General features: G+C 35.2%; 1 protein-coding gene across 3 annotated transcripts in view; it reads right to left on the bottom strand.

The window, feature by feature from the left end:
* CSMD3 (CUB and Sushi multiple domains 3) overlaps positions 1 to 16,822 on the bottom strand; it is a 1,475,959-nt gene that overhangs the window by 692,350 nt on the left and 766,787 nt on the right. For all 3 annotated transcript variants that reach the window (XM_055546406.1, XM_055546407.1, XM_055546408.1), the window contains one exon: positions 6,725 to 6,828. In XM_055546406.1, coding sequence (XP_055402381.1) covers positions 6,725 to 6,828 — 104 coding nt within the window. The remainder of the gene's footprint in view (positions 1 to 6,724; positions 6,829 to 16,822) is intronic.

Below are 16,822 nucleotides of genomic sequence, written 5' to 3'. Positions count from 1 at the left end.
GGACACAGTAAAAAGATGGCCGTCTATGAACCAGAAAGTGGGTTGTCAGCAGACACAAAATCCGCTGCCACCATGACCTCTGACTTATAGCCTCCAGAACTGTGAGAAATATATTTGTTGTTATAAACCACTCAGTCTATGCTACATATATATATATATATATATATATATATATATATATATATATAATTATAGCAGCCTGAATGCACTGATACACCAGGTAGTCCTCTACATAGTGTTCTACACCTCATGGTGTGCCCTTGCTAACATCTGCAAAGATTTCCTCCTGCTGGCATGTTTCAGTTGATGTGTCTTCATGCACATTCAATTTTTCCTCTCCCACTATAATTCATGCAACACCTAACAATGTTAACACAAGCCTCTGTGTTAGGTATTTTGGAAAATCCAAGATGAGTAATAGTCGCTGCATTCAAGGAACTTAAATGACTTTGAGCATGTATTGAGTGTGTGTGTGCGTGTGTGTATAATGGAGAAGGACAAGAAGGTGTTCAAGGCAGAAATAAAAGCAGTGAAAATATATTTTTTTCTTGCTTTTTAAAAACTATAATATAAAATGTGAAGGATTTTTCTGCATGGTCAATTTCTAAGTCCTTTTTATACTGTTACCATCCATTTCTAAAAATATCACCTTGTTGTTATATTCAATATATTCCCTTTTTTCATTATCCTATGGTGTCACTTAGTATTTAGATTTTCATTATTAAGAGCGGAAGGTACAAGAACAAATTTGGAATGGTATAAGTCCCTTGTTGTAGAAAAGTTTGCTCAAGGAAAATATCTTATGTAGTAGTCTGACAGCAGGGTGGCATTTTTAAAGAATAAATTCTTGACTAGTTAAAAAACATGTATCTTCAGCTAAGTAGCTTACCAAAATATATGGGCCAATGAGCTGAGAGCAATAATAATAACCTATGAGAAAAAAAGAAGCTACATTTTCTTAAAGTTAGTGTGAATATTATGCATTTAATATTATTAAAATAAAGAAAATATTAATTTAAAATATATAAGCACAAAATAGGGTATGCATGTGTGTGGACATACATGTATATTTAAATTATACATATTTAAAATAAAAAGATGCCCCAGGGAAGAGTGCTGTTAGAACATACTACCAATATATCTGAGAATTAAATTTTACATTGTAAACAGATACAGCACACTCAAATTATTTTTAAGTTGCTGAATTGCAAAAATGATATGCTTTGTACTTCAGGGAAAGAAATCATAAAAATTATTTTTTTTTAATTTTTCATAATTCATTTTTAGAGGATTATTTTAGCTGTTGAACATGTTATGACTATATGGACTATATTTTTATGGAGTAGAATATCACAATCAATTTTAACTTTTAGAACCTAAATATTAAAAGAAAACTGGAAACAAAAGCATCATGTAATTCCAATGCTTAATTCAATCCATGACGTAAATAAAATAGGATGGATTTTTCCTTTATCTGTTAAATATTTTAAAAACTGAGATATCATGTGTTTATTAACCTAATCAGAATTTACAAACTTAAATATATAGACTGAATTCATCCTCTTAAAAAATACTTTCAAATGTGATATTACATGGGTCTCTGTTAAATGAACATATTGTCCATGTTTTACTATGTTCCTGACTTTCAGCTATCTAAATTTTTAAGTAAGTTTATTAGTTTTAATGCCAAAAGTTAAATCTCTTGCATGTGGATCACACTTAACAAAAATGCAAAACAGAATACATAGACGAGTAAATACATTGCTACATAAAATGTTTAAATGGAGACTATTTTACCCATTAGAAGAACATTATTTCAAATAAATTATTTTCAATTAATTTTTTAAAAATAATTTATTGACAATTTATCATGCCATATGCAATACTTTGAGTTTGAACAAGCTCCAGGAGATGGGGAAAGACAGGGAAGCCTGGTGTGCTGCAGTCCGTGGGGTCGCAAAGAGTCAGACGTGCCTGAATGACTGAACAATAAAAATTCAACACTATTTTGAAACTTGGGCAAGACAGACCCCTTCCCTGATCCCTTCCTCTGACCATTCTGTAGCCCACCTCTTGCCCAGGGTTGTGCCTGTCCACACCCCTGGGAGATCATAGACTAATTTCCAGCTGCAACATGGTAAGAACAGAAAATAATAGGAATTAGGACTAAATCTTTTAAACTTCTAGAGTAATTTAAAAGAATAATTTTGCCTGGTGAATTTCATAATAAAAAATTGGAAATGTATTTATATGTGTTTTTATTTTATTTTTCTAAATTTTTTGTTTCATTTTGTAAAATATCAGTCCAAAACAAATTAAAAATAAAAGCAAATCTTTTATTTTACAGTTTGTTTAAAAAGTACTGTGCTACAACTCCCTGAAAACTAGTATCCCTGGAATTTCCTGCTTCCTGGACCCTCATAAGCCTTTTTCCAGGTCCACATTCTCAGGGTCAGAACACATGACTGTATGTGCACTCCTAGACCCACTGGGCACCATTTGCAGGGAGGTGTGGGCAGTTGGATTGTATAGTCTGGGAAGTCTGTATGCATCATGAAGGATAGAGCTGACTTTGGGAATAGAGGGTGACCAGGTGCAAGCAGGGGCTGGGACCACTTCCTCATGCTTCCATGTTCCAAAAAGAAAATGTACAACTGTGCTCATTTCACAACTAGCAACATTATTCTCAAAATCCTTCAAGCTAGGCTTCAGAAGCACATAAACCCTGAACTTCCAGATATACAAGCTGGGTTTCAAAGAGGCAGAGGAAACAGAGATCAAGTTTCCAGCATTCGTTGGATCATAGAGAAAGCAAGGGAGCTCCAGAAAAACATCTACTGCTTCATTGCCTACACTAAGTCTTTGACTGTGTGGATCACAAGAAACTGGAAAATTCTTAAAGAGATGGGAATACCAGACCACCTTACCTGCCTCCTGAGAAACCTGTGGGGTCAAAAGGCAAAAGTTAGAACTGGACATGGAATGACAGACTGGTTCAAAATTGGGAAAGAAGCATGACAAGGCTGTATATTGTCACCCTGCTTATTTAACTTGTATGCAGAGTACATCACGGGAAAATGCCAGGCTGGAATCAAGATTACTAGGAGAAATAGCAACAACCTCAGATATGTAGATGATACCACTCTAATGGCAGAATGTGAAGAGGAACCTCTTAATGATGGTGAAAGTTAATGATGGTGAAAGAGAAGAGTGAAAATGCTGACTTGAAACTCAGCATTAAACAAACTAAAATTATAGTATCCAGTCCCATCACTTCATGGCCAATAGAAGGGGAAAAAATAGAAGTAGTGACAGATTTTATTTCCTTGGGCTCCAAAATCACTATGGACAGTGACTGAAGCCATGAAATTAAAAGACATTTGCTCCTTGGAAAAAAAGATGACAAACCTAGACAGCATATTAAAAAGCAGAGACATCACTTTGCAGACAAAGATCCATACAGTGAAAATGACGGTTTTTCCAACAGTCATGTATGGATGTGAGAGTTGGGCCATAAAGAAGACAGGGTGCTGAAAAATCGATGCTTTTGAATTGTGGTGCTGGAGAAGACCACAGTCCTTTGGACTGCAGGGAGATCAAACCAGTCAATTCCTAAGGAAATGAACAATGAATATTTATTGGAAGGACTGATGCTGAAGTTGAAGCTTCAGTACTTTGGCCAACTGATGCGAAGAGCCCATTCATTGGAAAAGACTCAGATACTGGAAAAGATTGAAGGCAAAAGGAGAAGAGGGCAGCAAAGGATGATATGGCTAGACAGCATCACTGACTCAATGGACATAAATCTGAGTAAACTTCAGGAGATAATGGAAGTCGGAGGAGCTTGGCATGCTGCAATCCAGGGTGTTGCCAACAGTCAGATACAACTTAGCAACTGAAAAACAATGGCAACAGTTTGAGTGGATACAATTCTATTAGGTTCTCTTATCACAGAGTCTTGAAGTTCAAAGGAATTTTGATCCAATTTCAATTTTGTAAAATCTCTGTTAGCTACTCAAAGGATTTTTATCTGAACACTTTTAGGAGTTAGTTGGGGCCTCTTAGGTGGCTCAGCAGTAAAGAATCCATATGTCAACGCAGGAGATGGAAATTCGGTCCCTGAGTCAGGAAGATCCCCTGGAGGAGGAAATGGCAGCTCACTCAAATATTCTCTCCTGGAGAATTCCATGGACAGAGGATCCTGGCAGGATATAGTCCATGGGGTTACAAAGAGTCAGACACGACTGAGCACACATGTACACAGGAGGTAGGTGCTATCTAAGTTCTGCTGCAGTCATCTTTACCCAAGGAAAAAAGAGTTATATTTTCAGAAATATGTAATTTTGCTCTGAGGAAGAAAAACATGTTTAAGAAACATATCTGTGGTTACAGACAAATATAAAAATAATCACACAGACTTTTCAAAATTAAGATAATTTCTCAGAGTGAAAGAATTATAAGTGAAGAAGTAGAACTCCTATGCAAATTAGCGACAATATGATAACAGGAACATGAGAAGAGGGAAAATGTAACTTTTTCTTCATTCGTTCTGCCAGTAGCAGATACTCAGTCTGTAAGATACAACTAATTCCACTTGAATTCACAGGGGTTGTAAGACTTCTTCTCATCAACATATTTGTTCTTTATCTGGTCTTATGTTGTCTAGCTAACTTTTGGATCACTCTAAAAATCAATTATGAACCAATTTTTAAAATTATATTTCTGATCTGCTACTTGGTCTGATTCATACAACACAGGGTTTTTAAAATTACTTAAAAATATATTCATGTTATCTTCCAAAATAAAAGGAAATAGAGACAACATCTATACTTCATAAGAATAAAAAAAAATCAGCAAATCCACTAACAAAATACTTAGAAGATTTTCTTTGAAGCAACTAAGGTAAAATGAGCATGGGCTCAAAATTCTCAAAAAAAGAAGGAATGCAGAAAACTATGGACTGTGACATGTTTACAAAGAAGTTCTTTCAATTAACAGAGTTCTTTTTCTTTTAGAAAATGTATGGCTTATTTAAAATATTAAGTATTTTCCTCTTAGTACCTAAAATTATAGTAAAGACCATTGCCCTTTATTGTTTTGAGATTTACAAAAACATTATATATATAATTTTGAGGTCTACATCTAAAAATGTGTGTTTGTGTGTGCATGTGTGTGCACTCATCTCATAGTCTTCTGGTTATTTAAATGTAATATATTATCTTTCTGTCTCTTAGGTCTCCCTCACTCTCACTAAGGGACTAATTTAGATATACCTATCAGAAGAACACCTACATATATAAAGCAGATGTTAACAGACACAGTGGGAGGGGTTCAGAAATTTATGTTTTATAGAGTGCATCAAGTAATTGTGATTTGCAAAACACCCCATTTTTGAGAAACACCACATTGATAAAGCCTGAACTGCAAATCAACAGCTATGAAAGGGATACTGAGAAAAAGCATATCATAACCTTTTGAGATTTATCACATGAAAACAATACACTAGCCCTTAAAATTTTTTCTTGCCCCTATCCGAGATAGATTATTGGAATGGATAGCCAAGGATTAGGCAACAGACAAGTTCCTAAAACACAGAGTGAAAAAACACAGTATATACTATTTCCATGACTTCAGGCCATGAAATCAGAAGATGCTGTGCTTCATGAAAGGAAAGCTATGACAAACTTAGCAGCATTTTAAAAATCAAAGATTTCACTTTGCTGACAAAGATCCATATAGTCAAAGCTATGATCTTTCCAGTAATCTGTACAGATGTGAGAGTTGGACCATAAAAAGGCTGAGTGCAGAAGAATTGATGCTTTCGAATTGTGGTGCTGGAGAAGACTTGGGAGTCCCTTTGACTGCAGGGAGATCAAATCAGTAAATTCTAAAGGAAATCAACCCTGAATATTCATTGGAAGGATTGATGCTAAAGCTGAAGCTCCAATACTTTGGCCACATGATGTGAACAGCTGACTCATTAGAAAAGACCCTGATGCTGGGAAAGACTGAAGGCAAAAGGAGGAGGGGAGCAGAGAATGAGATGGTTGGATAGCATCACTGATTCAATGGACATGAACTTGGGCAAACTCCGGGAAATGGTTGAGGGACAGGCAGGCTTGGCGTGCTGCAGCCCATGGGGTCACAAAGAGTCAAGACACAACTTAGCAACTGAACCATAAGTTCCTAACATTTCCCTTTACTTAATATAAATTCATCCTTTTTTTCTTCACATTAAGAACCTTTGTAGTATATTAGCTTAACTCTGAGAGCTATTCACTGCTCTACTACTACTACTTCATGTCAAACCACTGATTAATTCTCACAGAAACTGATTATGACCAGGTATGATTAAACTGCAACACCCACCAGTTTTCAGTACTAGTAGTACTCTTTCTGGGCAATTTCATATTCCGCCCCCCCCCCCACTCTATTCTATTACTCTGTGAGGGTAAAAGTATTTTCCAAAATAAGGCCAATCAGCCTGTCTGTAATTTCACCCTAGGCCCCCTTCTGGAAATGGATTCTAAGTAACTGTGTGTGGATCAAGTATATTAAGCCTTATTAAAAGGATTAATAAATATACTATATGCAGATTGATGACAATAAATAATATACTATGCTCCTTCTATTGGAGGTAGTGAGAAGAATCAATGAAAAAAAAAAGGTAAAATTTCACAAGAAACTTACAGACTAAATCAAGAAAGAAGCATTGAGAACTTACACTTGGAGCACTGTCCTTGGGTCTCCAACTTCACCCCCATCACCAATTGTCAAGGTATCATAGCCAATTTCCAGGTCGAATTCTTCAAAATTTATCTGGATAACCTACCAATGAACAGAAACAAGTATCTCAAATATATCTCATTATATATTAAAAGCAAACAAGAGAACAAAGGCAGAAAAACATTAAAATGCCCTGCAGACATATTATGTATCTATATGTCCATAGCTATCTATATAAGAATTTCATACTATGACAGGAAATCATATGAAAATATTTATAATGTTCAATCATTATAATTTTTATTTATAGTATCATATCTTCTATAATAATTTTTCAATGACATAACATAGTTTCTGTTTATAGAACCTTCTTATTGAGGAATTTGAATGTAAATTTAACTTGAGAAGGTTTTATAAAAAGCACATGTAGGTGGAGAGTGCTTTACTGTAAATAAAAATAAGCTAGTATGGAAAAGCATAGAGTATAAAATTGCCACTAGATAGCAAAGCTTAAAAAATGTTAGAACTAAATTTGAACCTAGATCACTAAATTTAAAGGCATCAGGATTATTTTTGTGTATTCTTTGGTAATAGAATCCCTCATTTATATTATATTTTGCCAGCAAAATTGGGAGCACAATTCTTTGGGAGACATATTATATCATGATAAGTAATTTAATATTAGTTCTTATCAAAATATAATCATGTGATTTTTTATTGTTTATATATTTATGTAAAAGTTCATATTTATTTAAATTGCAATTCTTAAATTCAGAACCCAATATAACATTTTAGAGAATAATTTAATTAAAAACCTGTACAGAAGAAATTACATAAATACTGTCCTATAAATACCTACGCTTAGAGCAAAAAGTAATTCATAATAAAATTTCAGAAGAGTTGAGGCTACAATAGTACTAGAGAAAAATGAAAAAGGCCTTAATTTTTTAAATTATTTAAAATATGAGAGATTCCATATCCTATTTTTACCTTTTTAACAAAAATCCCAACTTTTTATTATGTCTATTTCTTGATGTTTTAAAATTATTTTTATTAGCATTAATTAAAACACATGTACACCCGTGGTGGATGCATTGTTGATGTATGGGAAAACCAATACAATATTGTAAAGTTAAAAAAAAAAAAAAAAAGACACTTGCTCCTTGGAAGAAAAGCTATGAAAAAAAAATAATAATTAAAACATTTGTTTTGGTCATGTTTAATACAGAATATATAAAAACACAATTTTAAATGGCTATGATTTAAAAGGAAAGGTTTGCCTATTCTACATTGAGTTAAATATAAGTACTCTCAATTAATAATTTTCTATTAATAGAGATTAAGTTGTTCCCATTGCTTTTGCTATAATAAGCAACATGGTTATTTTCTGGCTCTACAAGTATATTTCTATATTAAGTGTGTACTTATGAGTATAATTTCTTAGTAATAACAGTCAAAATTAAATTTCAAAATATCATGCCATATGGTTTGAAAACTATCTTATCACTTTTAATGTCCACAACTTGTGTACATTATATTCCATTAGTTCTACAAATCTAGAGGGTATAAAAAGTGAAGTTTTTTTTTGCATTTTCTTCATTAGTAATCAAATTATCTTTTTATGTTTGCCATTTTTTTTTTTGTTTCAGGTTTTCTGAACCATTGGTACTGTCTTTTTCTGAAAGTTTTCCATCATAAAAAACCAAAACCTGTTACCATTAACCAATAACTCCCCGTTTTCCCTTTTCCCCCTTATCCTGGTAACTTCCAATATGCTTTTTAACCCTACAAATTTGCATATTCCAGATATTTTATGTAAGTGGAATAACACAATATTTGCCCTTTTGTGTCTGATTTACTTCACTAAGCAAAGTCTTCAAGGTTCATCTGCATTGTAGAGTGTGTATCAGAACTTCATTCCTTTTATGGTTGAATAACAGTACATTTGTTTGTTGTTCAGTCATTCAGTTGTGTCTGACTCTTTGTGAACCCATATACTGCAGCATGCCAGGCTTCCCTGTCTTTCACCATCTCCTAGAACTTGCTCAAACTTATGTCCATTGAGTCAGTGATTCCATCCAACCATCTTGTCCCTGTCATCCCCTTCTACCCCTGCCTCCAGTCTTTCCCAGCATCAGGATCTTTTCTAATGAGTCAGATCTTCACATCAGGTGGCCAAAGTGTTGGAGCTTCAGCTTCATCATCAGTCCTTGCAATGAATATTTCAGATTGATTTCCTTTAGGATTGACTCGTTCATACTCCCTACAGTCCAAGGGACTTGCATGTGAAAGTGAAAGTTGCTCAGTCGTGTCCGACTTTTTGCAACCCCATGGACTATACAGTCCTGGAATTCTCCAGGCCAGAAAACTGGAGTGGGTAGCCTTTCCCTTCTCCAGGGGATCTTCCCAACCCACGGATCAAACTGAGCCACAAGGGAAGCCCAATACTACAGTTCGAAAACATCAGTTCTTCAGTGCACAACCTTCTTTATGGTCCAACTCTCACATCTGTACATGACTATTGGAAAAACCATCGCTTTGACTATACAGACCTTTGCCAGCAAAGTAACATCTCTTCTTTTCATTACGCTGTCTAGGTTTGTCATAACTTTTCTTCCAAGGAGAAGCATCTTTTAATTTCATGGCTGTAGTCACCATCAGCAATGATTTTGAAACCCAAGAAAATAAAGACTGTCACTGTCACAGGAAATAAAGTCCATTGTACATTTATACCTAATTTGGTTTAACCATTATTCAATTGATGGGACACTTGGCGTGCTTCCATCTTTAACCTATGATGAGTATTGTTATTATGTAGATTTGTGTAAAAGTACCTATTTGAATCTCTGTTTTCAATTATTGTATATATGCCTAGGGGTGAAATTACTGGGTCATAAATTTAGCATTTTGAAGAACTATCAAGCTGTTTTCCAGAACTTTTGAACATTCAAAATTTCTACCAGGAATTCACAAGTGTTCCAACTTCTCTATATACCTCACTGTTTTTTGTTTTGTTTTTATTATATCCATTCTAGTAGGTATAAAGTTGTAGCTTACTGTGGATTTAATTTAATCTCTCTAATTAATGATGTTGAACAACTTTACATGTATTTATTAGCCATTTGTATATGTTTTGGGTAACTGTCTATTTGAGTCCTTTATCCTCTATAACTTATTTTTTTATCTTTTACCTCTTTTAAAATTAAGTCATTTGTTATATTGTTGCTGAATTGTTAAGAGCTCTTTACATATTCTAGATATTAATTGCCTATATCAGCTATATTGTTTGCAAATATTTCCTCCCATTGTGTGAATTATCTTTCCATTCTTATGATAGTGTGCTTTGATGCCTCAAAAATTTTAATGTAATGAAGTCCACTTTATTTTTTGTTGCTGTAGCTTGTGCTTTTGTGCCATATTTAAGAAGCAACTGCAAAATCCCATATCATGTTATTTTTTTCTTTTTTCTTCTATGAATTTTATACTTTAAGCGCTTAAATTTAGATTTTTGATCCATTCTGATTTAACTGTTGTATACAGTACAAGTAAGAATCAGATTTCATTCTTTCTGCACGTGGCTATCCAACTTTACAAGCACCATTTATTGAATCTCCTGCATTGCAGGTGGACTCTTTACCATCTGAGCCACCAGGGAAGCCCAACTACAAAAAAACCTCCCCTTATTGCACTTTGCTTTATTGTGATTGGCAGATATTTTATACTTTACCAACTGAAGTTCTGTGGCAAAACTGTTAAGCAAGCCTATCATTATCATTTCCTTTAAAACAGCTATTGTATACTTTATGTCTTTATGTCATGTTTTGATATTTATCACAATATTTCAAATGTTTTTATTACTCTTACATTTGTTATGGTTATCTGTGCTCAGTGACTTTTGATGTTACTTTGTAATGGTTCTGGGTAGCTACAAACCATACCCACTTAAAACTCTAAACTTAAATGATAAACATCAAATGTATTCTGATTGCTCAATTTACAGGCTCTTCCGCATCTCTGTCTTTCTCTTTGAGCCTCCGTATTCCCTGAGAGACAATATTATTGAAATTAGGCCAACTAGTGACACAACAATGGCTTATAAGTGTCCAAATATAAAGAGGAGTCCCACATACCTCACTTTAAATCAAAAACTGGAAATTATTAAGGTTAGTGAGAAATGAATGTCTCGAGTCAAGACAGGCCAAAAGTTAGGCCTCTTGCATCAGTTGCTAGTTGTAAAGAAGCTGTTTTTGAAGGAGATTAAAAATGCTAGTCTAATGTACACATAAATGATAAGAAAGTGAAACAGCTTTATTACTGATATGGAGCAACTTTTAGTGGCATGAATAGAAGTTCAAACCAGTCACAACATTCTCAAAACCAAAGTCTAATTCAGAATAAGGCCCTAAACTCTCATCAAGTCTCATGAAGGTTCAGAGAAGTGAGTAAACTGCAAAGAAAAGTTTGAAGCTAGCAGAGGTTGGTTCATAAGGTTTAAGGAAAAAGAGCCATCTCCATAATATAAAAGTACAAGGTAAACAGCAGAAGCCACAGCAAGTTATCCAGAAGATCTTGCTAATACAATTAATGAAGGTGACACAGTAAACAATAGATTTTCAGTGTAGACAAAACAGTTGCCTGTGTTGGAAGAGGAGTGAAGTGAAAGTTGCTCAGTCGTGTCTGACTTTTTGTGACCCCATGGGTTATATACAGTCCGTGGAATTCTCCAGGCCAGAATACTGGAGTGGATAGCCTTTCCCTTCTCTAGGGGATCTTCCCAACCCAGGGATTGAATCCAGGTCTCCTGCATTGCAGGTGGATTCTTTACCAGCTGAGCCACAAGGGAAGCCTGTGTTGGAAGAAGACACTATCTAGGATTTTCATAGCTAGAGAGGAGAAGTCAATGCCTGGCTTCAACGTGCAAACTGACTCGCTCATTAAGGGTATGCTGTTTAGTTGCTCAGTCATGTCCAACTCTTTGTGACCCCATGGACTATAGCCTGCCAGGCTCCTCTGTCCAGAGGATTCTCCAGGCAAGAATACTGGAGTGTACTGCCATTTCATTCTTGATGTTAAGGGTATAGGTAGCTGATTTGAAGCCAATACTGATTTACTGTTCTGAAAATCCTAGAATTCTTAATAATTATGCTAAATCTATTTTGCTTGTGCTCTATAAATGGAACAGTAAAGCCTGGAAATAGCACACCCGTTTACAATACAGTTTACTGAATATTGTCAGCCCACTGTTAAGATTTACTATTCAGGAAAGAAAAAGATATATTTTAAAATACTATTGTTTATTGAGAGTGCAGCTGGTCACTCAAGAGCTCTGATGAAACTATAAAACAATATTAATGTTGTCATGTCTGCTAAAACAACAGCCATTTTGCTGCCCATATATAAAGGAGTAATTTTGATTTTCAAGTCTTATTATTTAAGAAAAAAATTTTAAAAGGCCATATCGGACATAGATGGTGATTCCTCTGAATAGATCTGGGTCAAGTAAATCCTCTGATAGATCTGGGTAAAGTAAATTAAAACCTTTCTGTAAAGGATTCACCATTCTAGATATCTTTAAGAACATTTGTGATTCATGGGAAGAGCGAAATATCAACATTAATAGAAGTTTGGAAGAAATTTATTCCAACCCTCATGGAGGACTGTGAAGGGTTCAAACTTCAGTGGAGGATGTCATTGCAGATGCGATAAAAACACCAGGAGAACTGTAACTAGAAATTGAACCTGAAGATGGAACTGAAATGCTACAGTTTCATGGTAAAACTTTATGATAAGGAGTTGCTTCTTATAGATGAGCAAAGAACATGATGGAATCCCTTCTTGGTGAAAATTCTCTGAAAATTGTTGAAATTAAAACAAAGAATTTAGAGTATAAAAACTTATTTGATAAAGCAGTAGTAGTATTTGAGAAAATTAAGTCAATTTTGAAAAGTACTATGGATAAAATGCTATCAAACCTTGCCTACTACAGAGAAATCACTGGTGAAAGGAAGAATCAATGAATGTGGCAAATTTCAATAGTGTTGTATTTTAAGAAATTGCTACAGCCATCAACATCAAGGCAGATTATTCAGCAGCTAAATGATTATGACTCACTAAAGGCATAGATGATGGTTAGCTTTTTTTTTTTTTACAAATCAGATCAGATCAGTCACTCAGTCGTGTCCAACTCTTTGCAACACCATGAATCACAGCACGCCAGGCCTCCCTGTCCATCACCAACTCCTGGAGTTCACTGAGACTCACATCCATCGAGTCAGTGATGCCATCCAGCCATCTCATCCTCTGTCGTCCCCTTCTCTTCCTGCCCTCAATCCCTCCCAGCATCAGAGTCTTTTCCAATGAGTCAACTCTTCCCATAAGGTGGCCAAAGTACTGGAGTTTCAGCTTTAGCATCATTCCTTCCAAAGAAATCCCAGGGCTTATCTCCTTTAGAATGGACTGGTTGGATCTCCTTGCAGTCCAAGGGACTCTCAAGAGTCTTCTCCAACACCACAGTTCAAAAGCATGAATTCTTCGGTGCTCAGCCTTCTTCATAGTCCAACTCTCACATCCATACATGACCACAGGAAAAACCATAGCCTTGACTAGACGAACCTTTGTTGGCAAAGTAATTTCTCTGCTTTTGAATGTGCTATCTAGGTTGGTCATAACGTTCCTTCCAAGTAGTAAGCGTCTTTTAATTTCATGGCTGCAATCACCATCTGTAGTGATTTTTGAGCCCAGAAAACTAAAGTCTGACACTGTTTCCACTGTTTCCCATCTATTTCCCATGAAGTGGTGGGACCAGATGCCATGATCTTCGTTTTCTGAATGTTGAGCTTTAAGCCAACTTTTTCACTCTCCACTTTCACTTTCCTCAAGAGGCTTTTTAGTTCCTCTTAACATTCTGCCATAAGGGTGGTGTCATCTGCATATCTGAGGTTATTGATATTTCTCCCGGAAATCTTGATTCCAGCTTGTGTTTCTTCCAGTCCAGCATTTCTCATGATGTACGCTGCATATAAGTTAAATAAACAGGGTGACAATATATAGCCTTGACGAACTCCTTTTCCTATTTGGAACCAGTCTGTTTTTTCATGTCCAGTTCTAACTGTTGCTTCCTGACCTGCATACAAATTTCTCAAGAGGCAGATCAGGTGTTCTGGTATTCCCATCTCTTTCAGAATTTTCCACAGTTTATTGTGATCCACACAGTCAAAGGCTTTGGCATAGTCAATAAAGCAGAAATAGATGCTTTTCTGGAACTCTCTTGCTTTTTCTATGATCCAGTGATGTTGGCAATTTGATTTCTGGTTCCTCTGCCTTTTCTAAAACCAGCTTGAACATCAGGAAGTTCACGGTTCACATATTGCTGAAGCCTGGCTTGGAGAATTTTGAGCATTACTTTACTAGCATGTGAGATGAGTGCAATTGTGTGGTAGTTTGAGCATTCTTTGGCATTGCCTTTCTTTGGGATTGGAATGAAAACTGACCTTTTCCAGTCCTGTGGCCACTGCTGAGTTTTCCAAATTTGCCAGCATATTGAGTGCGGCACTTTCACAGCATCATCTTTCAGGATTTGGACTAGTTCAACTGGAATTCCATCACCTCCACTAGCTTTGTTCGTAGTGATGGGGAAAACCACTAGACCATTCAGGTATGACCTAAATCAAATCCCTTATGATTATACAGTGGAAGTAAGAAATAGATTTAAGGGCCTAGATCTGATAGATAGAGTTCCTGATGAACTATGGAATGAGGTTCGTGACATTGTACAGGAGACAGGGATCAAGACCATTCCCATAGAAAAGAAATGCAAAAAAGCAAAATGGCTGTCTGGGGAGGCCTTACAAATAGCTGTGAAAAGAAGAGAAGCGAAAAGCGAGAAGCTGTGACTAGATGGACCTTTGTTGGCAAAGTAATATCTCTGCTTTTTAATATGCTATCTAGGTTGCTCATAACTTTTCTTCCAAGGAGTAAGCATCTTTTAATTTCATGGCTGCAATCACCATCTGCAGTGATTTTGGAGCCCCCAAAAATAAAGTCTGCCACTGTTTCCACTGTTTCCCCATCTATTTCCCATGAAGTGATGGGACCGGATGCCATGCTAGAAGATACAAATTAGGAATTTAATAAGTGACTGATTGGTTGGTTGCTATTTCTATGCCAAACCCTTGATAGTCATTATCATTTAATCATGTCCTACAAATTTTGGACACCCATTTAATGGTAGATTTTATTTTCCCTGAATTTTAACTGAGATTCATGCATGTATATATGTAACAATGAGAACTCTGCTTCATTTTAAATTAAGTGATGGATTAATTACTAACATCCATATACTTTCAGCTAAGCACTTAACCACTGAGCTGTCACTGAAATTTCAGACACTTATAATTCTTGAACTGTTTCAATGACACCGAATCACTGAGAAGCTAAAATTCTGACTGAATTTGTAGAACACTTTCATTTTAGTTTGATTCTTGCAAGCTTAGTTTAAACATCATTATTGGACTGGTTATTTAGAAGTAAAATCTATGCATAAAAGAATAAAAACTACACTGGCCTCAGTTGGAGACATTAATATAAATAAAGTGTTATAGTAAAACTCAAGAATGACACATTGAGATATTTCCGAAAAGGGGAAAAAAAACAGTAAAATATATAAAAGTAATTTGTAAAAACAAAAGCAAAGCAACAAATGATTGTTTACACAAAAATGTAATAAGTAACATAAAGAGTTTGATGTGAAATTTGCATTTTCTGTATTTTCCTGTATTAGCAATTTTTCATCCTTTTATCTTTGTATAATATGTTCTATCCATGGTATATTATGAAAATGAAATGAAAAGCAAATGAAAATCAGTATTCATCAGTGTAATATAAACACTTTCTCTACATATATAGCTGGTAGTACGGGTGAAATATTTAGTAGGAAATATGGGAAGAATATAATGCATATTAGCAGAGAAACAAATGTCATACATTTTGCCTCTCTTATTTGTTCCTAGTCATTTGTGAGTGGGGAAAAATTAAAACTGCATTTGGGTCACAGGACTGTTGGATAAAAAGCTAAATATGCCCCTAAATATAGGATAATTTATAACTGTCTTGATTTTTTTTTTTAACCTAATAAGCCACACTCTTGGCTTCCATTTGTGGAGTGCCAACTCCAAACGGTTATATGATGCTAATTGAGGGTTATGTTAAGATATTTAAACTACTAGTGGAGTCAACAATAATCTCACACATTTTCAACACTGACTTTCCAGAAGTAAGAAATATGTAAATAATATTAAATATTAAATATTTAGTACATTCATTTCCCATAGTGCTAAAGACATGGATTTTCACAAGATATTTTGATAGAACTGGTATAGAATATATTTTTCATAACTGTCACTTTCTCCATCATTTACAGAGGGTTTAAAACCATGACTTCTCCATCATTATGTTTTATAAAGTCCCATGGAACTTCTACTTAGTTATATTCTTTATATCATTTACCCACACATTTATTTTAAATATTAACACTGTGAGTCTTGGGCTCAGCACCACACATGCACTGCTTTATTTTAAACCTAAAACTATATGTAATGTTCATTTATATATTAATTTGGCTACTCAGAACCTGAACCTCCTATCGTTTGTAGACTTAGGAAACTTGGTAGGAAGCACAGTGTACTCCCAATATGGTCAGATGTTATATTCCCCTTCATTGACTGTATTCAGACTTGAGACCTAAGCTCCCCAAACCATGGATTCTGGCAGAGGGTGGCAAAAGCAGAAAACTTCCAGTTTTAGAAGCAATGATAGTTGTTGTATGTAATGGTAGTTGTTGTATGTAATGGCACTGATGTCCTAGGGCAGCATTATACAAGAGGGAAAAAAATATATATTTCCACAAATTAGAACCAGAAGCTGTATCAGATGATGAAAAAGTTCTAGTGGGGTAAAATGAGTACTGCTACATTCCTGGTTGATCAAGGAGCTCATCCCCCTTCCATAGAAGATACTCTTCACCAACCTCCTTAACCAACAGGATACTATATTGTTCTATGAGCCAATGACCTCTGAAGCTAAAACTATCACAGATACC

This window comes from Bubalus kerabau, chromosome 14, assembly GCF_029407905.1.
Source record: "Bubalus kerabau isolate K-KA32 ecotype Philippines breed swamp buffalo chromosome 14, PCC_UOA_SB_1v2, whole genome shotgun sequence".
NCBI classification, from domain to species: domain Eukaryota; kingdom Metazoa; phylum Chordata; class Mammalia; order Artiodactyla; family Bovidae; genus Bubalus; species Bubalus kerabau.
Note: the sequence above shows the minus strand (reverse complement) of the source record. Positions and strands in the feature narration are given on the sequence as shown.